The sequence below is a fragment of the Colossoma macropomum genome, unplaced genomic scaffold (assembly GCF_904425465.1).
Source record: "Colossoma macropomum unplaced genomic scaffold, Colossoma_macropomum, whole genome shotgun sequence".
Classification (NCBI taxonomy): Eukaryota; Metazoa; Chordata; class Actinopteri; order Characiformes; family Serrasalmidae; genus Colossoma; species Colossoma macropomum.
In genome coordinates this window covers 9317319-9328808 of record NW_023494796.1, presented here as the reverse complement: position 1 = coordinate 9328808, position 11490 = coordinate 9317319, and the positions used below count along the sequence as shown (strand labels likewise).

General features: G+C 40.7%; 1 protein-coding gene across 1 annotated transcript in view; it reads right to left on the bottom strand.

The window, feature by feature from the left end:
• chrnb3a (cholinergic receptor nicotinic beta 3 subunit a) overlaps positions 1-1182 on the bottom strand; it is a 34564-nt gene extending 33382 nt beyond the window's left edge. Inside the window, exon 1 of the mRNA XM_036583766.1 lies at positions 958-1182. Coding sequence (XP_036439659.1) covers positions 958-1018 — 61 coding nt within the window. The 5' untranslated portion in view covers positions 1019-1182. The remainder of the gene's footprint in view (positions 1-957) is intronic.
• Positions 1183-11490: the final 10308 nt, after the last annotated feature.

The following is an 11490-nucleotide window of genomic DNA, read 5'->3' as shown; positions in this document are numbered from 1 at the left end:
ACTCACACACACTATTAGACACACCACACACTCCAGCACTCCGCACACTCACACAAACTCCAACACACTATTAAACACACCACACACTCAAACACACCGCACACTCACACACTCAAACACACTGCACACTCACACACACTATTAAACACACCGCACACTCAAACACACTGCACACTCACACACACTCAAACACACTATTAAACACACCGCACACTCAAACACACCACACACTCAAACACACCGCACACTCACACACTCAAACACACTATTAAACACACCGCACACTCAAACACACTGCACACACTCAAACACACCGCAGATTCACACACACTATTAAACACACCGCACACTCAAACATACTATTAAACACACCACACACCCAAACACCACACGCTCAAATAGACCACACACTCAAACACATACCCCAACACACCACACACACTCCAACACACACACAACACACCACACACTGAAACATACCACACACAAACACACCTCACACTCCAACACACCACACACACTCCAACACACACACAACACACCACACACTAAATCATGCCACACACTCAAATGTATACTCAAACACACCACACACACTACACACCCCAACACACCACACAGTCAAACACACACTCAAATACACCTTACACTCTAACACACACTGAAACACACCCCAACACAGCACACACTAAAACATGCCACACACTCAAATGTATACTCAAACACACCACACATTGAAATACACCACACACACTACACACTGAAACACACCACACAGTCAAACACACCACACACTCAAACACACACTTGAACACACCACACACACTCCTCCAGCTGCTCATTACTGAAGGCGCACGCTCCTCCACACGCGCAGGGACAGAAAACTTGCACCGCCTCACTCAGCTAATATTAATGACCTTATTCGTAATGAATCGTTTAATGATGCGCGTCTCTCACCTTCAGTAGTTGCATGGGCGGCTGCGAGCGCGAGCCACAGCGCTAACACAACACACTTCATCCTGTCCTTCCCTCCTTCATCCCTCCTTCACCGCTCTATCTCTCCATCATTCTCGCGCGCTGCACGGAGAGTGTGTGTCCGCGTGTGCGTGTATGTGCGCGTGTGTGCGTGGATTAACCCGAGACGCTCACGCTCTCTCTCTCTGCCCTTTCGTTTACCGGAGCTATCAGTGATGTGGAGGGAGAGAGGGAGTGCGCATGTGCGACGGGAGAGAGAGCGAGAGAGAGAGAGAGAGAGAGAGAGAGAGAGAGAGAGAGAGAGAGAGAGAGAGAGAGGTTTATTTGATTGCTCCGTTGCTTTTGTTTATTTATTGTTTACATTTATTATACATACCTGCTTTTAATATGACTAATAATGCTATAATTTTTGTAATTATAAAATGGCAACACTGAGTTTAAAGCACACTCTCACTGAGCACTTTATTAGGTACAGCTACCTTGTGTCTTATTTCATTGTCCATTTTATCAGCTCCACTTACTATATAGGTGCACTTTGTAGTTCTACAGTTACAGACTGTAGTCCATCTGTTTCTCTGTATATTTTGTCAGCCCCCTTTTACCCTGTTCTTCAGTGGTCAGGACCCCCATGGAACCTCACAGAGCAGGCATTATTTAGGTGGTGGATCATTCTCAGCACTGCAGTAACACTGATGTGGTGGTGGTGTTTTAGTGTGTGTTGTGCTGGTGCGAGTAGATCAGACACAGCAGTACTGCCGGAGTTTTTAAACACTGTGTCCACTCACTGTCCACTCCTACCTTGTTAGTCCACCATGTAGATGTAACATATATATATATATATATATATATATATATATATATATATATATATATATATATATATATATATATAATAAGCATTTATTTTTACTTGAAAATCCATTTAGGGTGACCCATATTGCAGCCACATATTTAAAGTGTATTTGTAAAGTATTTGAAAAAGAAATGATTGAGGGATAAACTAAAATGAACAGAACTACATGAACTAAGTAATGGATCAAACAACATCAAATAAATAAATAACAATGATAGAATTAAGATCAAATTAGTTTTAATCAGCCAAATAAAATGATAAAAAAATTTAATTTTTCATTGATATAGCACCTTTCTGCTGTAAACAAATACATAACCAACAATAAATAAAACAAACCACAACACACAGACACACACATGCAGTTCCCCAGCTGGCAGTGGAAAACTCCCCAGACCTCTGTACAGAATCACTTAGCTAGCCTGGAAATAGTCCTGAGTCACAGAAGGAGGTCCCTCTCAGTCCAGGAGGTCTTGAAGCTACAGTGTAGCATCGCTCAGGCAGCTGGCCTGGGACGCCTCTTAGCTCTTAACCATGGGGGAAGGTCTCTCTCAGCCTGAGAGGCCCCATAACTGTGGTGTAGTATCACTGTAACTGCCTGCTTAGGGAGCCACGTAGCTGTGGTGTAGTGTCACTTAAGCAGCCGGTCTGGGAAGCCTTGAAATCGCGGTGTAGTGTCATTTAAGCAACCAGTATTTATTTACACCAGAACACACCCACCAGAACACATATACACATGTTCCACTGCAGTTCTGCAGAGAACTCAGTACTGGAGGAATTTCTGGACCTGATCCTTTTTACTCATCCTAGTAACGAGACTTGTACTTAAATATGGGTTTAGGCCCTTCAACCTGCCTATGACTGTGATTTGTAAGGTGAAATGACTGTTGCACAGTTCCAGCATGGAAATGTGAAATTGTGACAAATGTGATATTCTTTCAGATGTAGTGGTCTTACTGTGATAACTCCATTTTTGTTATTTTTTTCTTTTGCTTGAGTTTGGCTTTAGGCTCTTCTTCCAACCTCTGGTGGTAATGAGCAAATAAGCTAGAAAAAGCACATTAGCTGTGAGGCAATTTGACCTTTATTGTGTGGCCGACTGCTTAAGTGGCTCTTAAGCAGCCACTGGAGAGCCATGAGCCTCTCTGCATGTAATTTCAGCACAAATAGTGTATATTCCACCACTAAAATAACCATCTCTCTCTCTTGAATACATCAGATGAGTTCAGAGGAGCACCAGATGCTACTAACCTAGTTATATCTAGCTATATCTGCTAAACTATAGCAGCTAGATATAGCACCTATACCAGCTAGCTGTACAGCTTTATCAGTTAGACATCATTCGATAAAGCTTAATTAGCTAGAAATACATCCACTAGAGGTAAATCTACAAGAGCTGTATCAGCCAGACTTTTTTGTGCTATAGAGCTGTATCAGCCAGACTTATTTGTGCTATAGAGCTGTATCAGCCAGACTTATATCTGCTGTAGAGCTGTATCAGCCAGACTTATGTCTGCTGTAGAGCTGTATCAGCCAGACTTATATCTGCTATAGAGCTGTATCAGACATACTTATATCTGCTATAGAGCTGTATCAGCCAGACTTATGTCTGCTAAAGAGCTTTATCAGCCAGACTTATGTCTGCTAAAGAGCTTTATCAGCCAGACTTATGTCTGCTATAGAGCTGTATCAGCCAGACCTATGTCTGCTATAGAGCTGTATCAGCCAGACTTATGTCTGCTATAGAGCTGTATCAGCCAGACTTATGTCTGCTATAGAGCTGTATCAGCCAGACTTATGTCTGCTATAGAGCTGTATCAGCCAGACTTATGTCTGCTAAAGAGCTGTACCAGCCAGACTTATGTCTGCTATAGAGCTTTATCAGCCAGACTTATGTCTGCTATAAAGCTATATCAGCCAGACTTATGTCTGCTATAGAGCTGTATCAGCCAGACTTATGTCTGCTATAGAACTGTATCAGCCAGACATATGTCTGCTATAGAGCTGTATCAGCCAGACTTATATCTGCTATAGAGCTGTATCAGCCAGACTTATTTGTGCTATAGAGCTGTATCAGCCAGACTTATTTGTGCTATAGAACTGTATCAGCCAGACTTATTTGTGCTATAGAGCTGTATCAGCCAGACTTATTTGTGCTATAGAGCTGTATCAGACATACTTATATCTGCTATAGAGCTGTATCAGCCAGACTTATGTCTGCTATAGAGCTGTATCAGCCAGACTTATATCTGCTATAGAGCTGTATCAGCCAGACTTATGTCTGCTATAGAGCTGTATCAGCCAGACTTATATCTGCTATAGAGCTGTATCAGCCAGACTTATGTCTGCTATAGAGCTGTATCAGCCAGACTTATGTCTGCTAAAGAGCTGTACCAGCCAGACTTATGTCTGCTATAGAGCTTTATCAGCCAGACTTATGTCTACTATAAAGCTATATCAGCCAGACTTATGTCTGCTATAGAGCTGTATCAGCCAGACTTATGTCTGCTATAGAACTGTATCAGCCAGACATATGTCTGCTATAGAGCTGTATCAGCCAGACTTATATCTGCTATAGAGCTGTATCAGCCAGACTTATTTGTGCTATAGAGCTGTATCAGCCAGACTTATTTGTGCTATAGAACTGTATCAGCCAGACTTATTTGTGCTATAGAGCTGTATCAGCCAGACTTATTTGTGCTATAGAGCTGTATCAGACATACTTATATCTGCTATAGAGCTGTATCAGCCAGACTTATGTCTGCTAAAGAGCTTTATCAGCCAGACTTATGTCTGCTAAAGAGCTTTATCAGCCAGACTTATGTCTGCTATAGAGCTGTATCAGCCAGACTTATGTCTGCTATAGAGCTGTATCAGCCAGACTTATATCTGCTATAGAGCTGTATCAGCCAGACTTATGTCTGCTATAGAGCTGTATCAGCCAGACTTATATCTGCTATAGAGCTGTATCAGCCAGACTTATGCCTGCTATAGAGCTGTATCAGCCAGACTTATGTCTGCTAAAGAGCTGTACCAGCCAGACTTATGTCTGCTATAGAGCTTTATCAGCCAGACTTATGTCTGCTATAAAGCTATATCAGCCAGACTTATGTCTGCTATAGAGCTGTATCAGCCAGACTTATGTCTGCTAAAGAGCTGTACCAGCCAGACTTATGTCTGCTATAGAGCTTTATCAGCCAGACTTATGTCTGCTATAAAGCTATATCAGCCAGACTTATGTCTGCTATAGAGCTGTATCAGCCAGACTTATGTCTGCTATAGAGCTGTATCAGACAGACTTATATCTGCTATAGAGCTGTATCAGACAGACTTATATCTGCTATAGAGCTGTATCAGCCAGACTTATGTCTGCTATAGAGCTGTATCAGCCAGACTTATAACTGCTATAGAGCTGTATCAGACAGACTTATATCTGCTATAGAGCTGTATCAGACAGACTTATATCTGCTATAGAGCTGTATCAGCCAGACTTATAACTGCTATAGAGCTGTATCAGCCAGACTTATAACTGCTATAGAGCTATATTAGCCAGACTTATATTTGCTAAGAGTTACATCAGCTGGACTTAAATACTATAGCTATATATAGCTATAGCTATATCAGCTAGAGCTATATCTTCTAGAATTGTATCAGCCAGACTTATATCTGCTATAGAGCTGTATCAGCCAGACTTATATCTGCTATAGAGCTGTATCAGCCAGACTTATGTCTGCTATAGAGCTGTATCAGCCAGACTTATATCTGCTATAGAGCTTTATCAGCCAGACTTATGTCTGCTATAAAGCTATATCAGCCAGACTTATGTCTGCTATAGAGCTGTATCAGCCAGACATATGTCTGCTAAAGAGCTGTACCAGCCAGACTTATGTCTGCTATAGAGCTGTATCAGACAGACTTATATCTGCTATAGAGCTGTATCAGCCAGACTTATAACTGCTATAGAGCTGTATCAGCCAGACTTATATCTGCTATAGAGCTATATTAGCCAGACTTATATTTGCTAAGAGTTACATCAGCTGGACTTAAATACTATAGCTATATATAGCTATAGCTATATCAGCTAGAGCTATATCTTCTAGAATTGTATCAGCCAGACTTATATCTGCTTGAGCTATATCTGTTAGAGCTTTATCTGCTAGAGTTATGCACTATATAGAAGCATTGGGACACACCGCTTAATCACTAAAGTCAGGTGTTTCATTCAGTTCCATTGCCACAGGTGTATAAAATCAAGCACCTAGCCATGCAGTCTGCCTTTACAAACATTTGTGAAAGAATGGGTCATTCTAAAGAGCTCACTGAATTTGAGTGTAGTACTGTAATAGGATGCCACCGTTGCAGCAAGTCAATTCGCGAAATTTCTTCCTTCATTGATATTCCACAAACAACTGTGAGTGGTACTATTGAAAGTGTTAGCATTTAGGAGTTACAGAGCAGGTCGCTGAGTGCTGAGGTACATAGTGTATAAAAGTCGCCAACACTGCTGACTCAAATAATGCAGAGTTCCAAACCTTCTCTGGCTTTAACATCAGCCCAAAAACAGCGCCGGGAGCTTCATGGTATGGGTTTCATGGCCGAGCAGTTGCATGCAAGCCTTACATCACCAAGTACAATGCCAAGCGTGGGATGGAGTGGTGTAAAGCACACCGCCACTGGACTCTGGAGCAGTGGAAATGTATTCTGTGGAGTGACGAATCACGCTTCTCGATCTGGCAGTCTGACAGACGGGTCTGGGTTTGGCGAATGCCAGGAGAACATTACCTGCCTATAAAGGGGGGACCAACTACATATTAATGCCTATGGATTTAGAGTGGGATGTCATAAAAGCTCCTATAGGTATAATGTGTAGGTGTCCCAATACATATTAGCTAGAGCTATAGCTGCTAGAGATATAAGCTAGAGCTATATCACCTAGAGCTATAACAGCAAGGGCTATATCTGCTAGACACCGAACATGCTAACACATGTTCATAATCAACGGGATCACCCAGATGTGCCAATCACCAGAGGTAGGCCAAAAAAAAAGACTTATCCCTGCTGCTTTTCTAGAACTGAAAGCAGACAAGGCCAAAAACATTACCAGAGCAACTGGCATTTACATTTCATCAGCTGTGCTGACATATGCAGTAAAAGAGAACCCTAACATTCCATCCTGTGCACACATAAGCCAATCTGTGAGCATGGGTCGTCTGCTGCACCAGCTGTAGCATTAACAACCAGTGAATGAACCTCCCTCCTTCGGCTTTTTTTCAACCTTACATATAAAATATGACCTATGTGAGAGTTTCTGTTCACTGTTTACATTTCACATTTTGCTGTTTAATACATGACAGGCTGTACCTCAGGGGGAACCCTATACCACACTAGGTGGAACAAACTGTTCAAAATAAAAGAACAGAAACCTATTCTCATACCTTTGAGGGGGTGTGATGCACGTTGTACCAAACTCATACTGAACCATGATGTCCAAACCAGCCATGACTTCTGTGTATCGTTACACCCCCACCAGCTACAGGTGTTCTAGATATACGTGTGTCAGCTATAACTGTATTCCACAGACTTACATGAGCTAGACTTATATCACCTAGATATATATATACCAGTAAGATCAATATCCTCTAGTTGTATAGCATCTGCTATATAGCTTCATCAGCTACAGACACGTTCACTAGAACTTTATTAGCTAGAGCTATGACAGTTAAGGCTATATCAGCTAAGCTTATTTGAGCTATACTTATGTCAATTAGACCTACATTAGAGCTGTACCAGCAATATCTACATCAGTTAGATGTATAGCATTAGCTTGAGGATTGATCACTAGAGCTTAATTAGCTAGAATTCCATCAGATAGACCTATATCCACTAGACCTATATGAGCTAGAACTGTATCTGCTAGATCTATTTGAGCTAGTAATCAGCTATTACTATAAATACAAATAATACAAATTCAATAACGGAACAAATCTATGTGATATCTGCTTTATGTTTATTTGCATTTATTCTAATGATATATGGGTTTATGTAATAATTGGTTTTAAATAATGTGCTTAGGTGCTTAGAATTTATATATTCACATATATGTGTTTGTATTAAATACATAATATCTATAAATGTATAATAATATACATTTTAAAACCTTACATAGAGTCATATGCAAAACCTTGAACAGCCCTGGTCAAATTATTTGTGTTGTTGATTTCAGAAATGGACTTTAATGTTTTAGTGAAATGTTACTGAAATAAAGAAAGGATGAGTGGTACAGAGACGGAAGTAGATGGTGGGTTTGCTAAAGGCACTGTAGCTGATTGAGAGTTAACAGTACTGAGCTCTTTCCCCCTCTGGGAGTGTGTGTGTGTGTGTGAGTGTGTGTGTGCGTGTGTGTGTGTGTGTGTGTGTGTGTGTGTGTGTGTGTGTGTGTGTGTTTGTGTATGTGTGTTTCACTGTTGGGCCGCTAGAGAGCTCTGTACTGACGATCATGATCAAACACACACACACACACACGTGCACGTCTGTCAGTATGAGCTCTGGTGTGAAAGAGAGTTTCTGGTGGTGATGAGTATAAAATGTGTATCTAATGAAGCTCTAACAGCTCATCAAAGAGAGAAACTCTAACACCTGATCTCTCTCTACCACACTGCCAAATCCAGCAGAGAGAGAGAGAGAGAGAGAGAGAGAGAGAGAGAGAGAGAGAGAGAGAGAGAGAGAGGGAGGGAGAGGTAGAGAGAGAGGGAGAGAGAGAGAATGAGAGAAACAGATTAAAATAGAGTAAATAAGGTAGAAGAAGGACAGAGAGGAGAGAAAGAAAGAAGGATAGAATTGAACAGAACTGAATTGAACAGAGGGAGAAGGACAAAGAGAGAGAGAGAGAGAAAGAGAGAGAGAGAGACAGACAGAAATGAAAAGAAAGAGAGAAACAAACAGCAAAATGAAACAGCAGGATGAAGAACAGAGTGAGAAAGAGCTTCTGAAAGAGAAGGATAAGGATGATAATTAGAGAAAGCAGACTAGAGTGAAAAGATAAAAAGAGAGACATTGAGAAAAAAAGGGAGAGAAGAAGAAAGAGAGACTGAGAAAAAAAGCGAGATAGAGGGTCTGGAAGCTGATGCAGCAGTTTAGTGGTTTTAGCTGATGCTGACAAATAGCTCTGTGAGAGTGAGTGAGTGTGTATGTGTGCATGGCTGCTCAGGCTAAACACACTACTATTTCCTCTCTCTCTCTCTCTCTCTCTCTCACCACACACACACACACACACACACACACACACACACACACACACTCACACACACACACACTCAGTTCCAGTATAATGAGTGTGTGCTGTGATTCCTGGTGGGCAGACTGCTGGAAGACATTATGTAAATGTACAGTAATGACAGATGGAGTATCAGTAATATACAAACAGAGACTCCCTTCCGTTTATTCATTCATTCTTCAGCATCAGGAAAAACAGAAAAATATAATTAACAGAAAAAATTACACACAAGCCTCAACGACTAAATATAAAATCTATTTTTTTCAGTATTTAGTGTTCTTTGCCTTTATTACAGCTTCCATTCTTTTCAGGAGACTCACTATTTTTTTCAAGAGATTTTTCACACCTCCAAAACTTCAGCTTAGAAGTTGGCTGCATTTTCTGCTTCTCACGATCCAAACAATCCCAAACACATTCAGTGATGCTGAGGTCTGGACTCTGGGGTGGTCAGTCCATTGTTCTGAGAACAGCAGCAGCTTCTTTGTTTGGTGTGTCTATTTCCTTTTCTCAGTAAGAGCTTCTTGTCAGCTACACATCCTTTCAGACTCATAGTGCTGAGTCGTCTTCTCACAGTGGAGGGATGGACAGAAACACCTGTGGATGTTTTCAGATCTGAATCAAGAGTGGAGCTTGATTTTCTCCTCTCTCTCAAAGATGAAAGCTTTAAGTGCTGTTTATCTGATGGGGACAATGTTAGTGGTCTCCCAGGTCTTGCAGGTGGTTGTTAGGGGTCCCATTTTCTCTTTATACTTATATTTTCCTTTGACTTTTTCTCTCATGCAAGTTAATTATCTAGTCCAATCTCTTCAGGTAAAACATATAGTGCAGATGTTTTACATGTATTATATACATGTCTGTATATATATATATATATATGTGGTAGGAATGTTCTAATCCTAATCCTAAACCTCACTTTAACTCCAGTACCAAAAAAGAAATGTTTTAGCTTTTTCAGTTTTAGCGAGTGTGTTATAAAGTCAGGATTTAGTGGTCTTCATGTAGGATTTTCTCTGGTTTTCCTTTATAATCAGGACATTCTTGTCCTGAAAATGGATGAAAACAGAAAACACACACACGCAAAGTCTTCAGGTTAGCTCGCCTAATTCTTCATGGCAGCCTGTCTTGCATCAGTTCCCTTCACTTCAGGCGAGCTATCGACCCTCCAAAGTTACCAGCCTCTCTCTCTCCCTCTCCTCTTCTCTTAGATGTAGCAGCCGCTCACTGTCTTCCGCAGCTCGACGGGAAGAAAAACTCTCTCTGTTGTCTTAATTAGGAAGTGTTTAATGGGCCGTGTTGTGTTTGTATATCCTAATGAGGCTCCTTCCTAATTCACATCCACGTTCCCGTTGGGCCTCAGCTCTAACACTATATGACACCTTCTTCTTGTTTCTTGAATTCAGGCCTTTGTGGTCCTGGGTACCCATATTGGTTGCATCTACCCAATTAAATGGGGAGAAATATTTATTAAATCACATTTTTTAAAATAGTGAAACTGTAGTGAGACTATGCTCTGCGTCAAGCTGGGCCTTATTTTCTGAGCCAACCTTAGCAACCGTCGCTATCTGCCACTGCCTCAAGCCTTCGGTTTGTTATCAGCGCCTGTCATGTCTGTAACTAGCATGAGGACAGAGATTCTTGGGAGCTTCAAAACAGTGTTATGAGGTTCAGTGTGGACAAGAATACGTAATCATCAGTGACTGATTCTCAGCTGTGGTTTGGAACAGACTTGACTGAAATTATGTTTTTATCTTTTTTTGATGCTACGCCAACATTACGCAAAGTAACTTTGACTTCTTGACATGCTTAGGCGGGCAGCACGCATACTAGAGGCTAACATACAACATAGCTATAATATAAATGTTTGAGTGTGAGTTTATGAGGTTAATTCTCCATAATATCCATAAAATCCTTCATTCAATTCTCTTTTTTTTTTTTGCTAACTAAATCAGCATCCTTTAGTTTAGTTCCAGTAGCTGCTCGGTTTAAGCTAACCTTATAAGCTACTTAGCTGGCTATATTAGCGATAGAAGGAGAAATTAAGTAGTTGAAGTTATTGTATTGTTATATCTGCTCATAATAGACTACAACAAAGAGGAGGTTCACTGTTAACATAATTCAGAAATCAACAGGTAGATTAGGCTGTATTATGTACTATTAACTGTATGGGTAGCCTACTTTCCTGTTAGCTGGGGTTTGGTAAAGTCAACCTTTTATAACATATTTTTAATATATGCTTTTACAGTAATAAGTGAGGACCAAGAAGCAAGAGAAATGAGAGAGGAAAATGAAATAAAATCGATATACAACTATTTATGGCTAGTTATATATGAATAAATTATTTATGTCACTATTTTGGGCTTTAATAAAGCTACCCTATGTAAGTTTGGGGGAT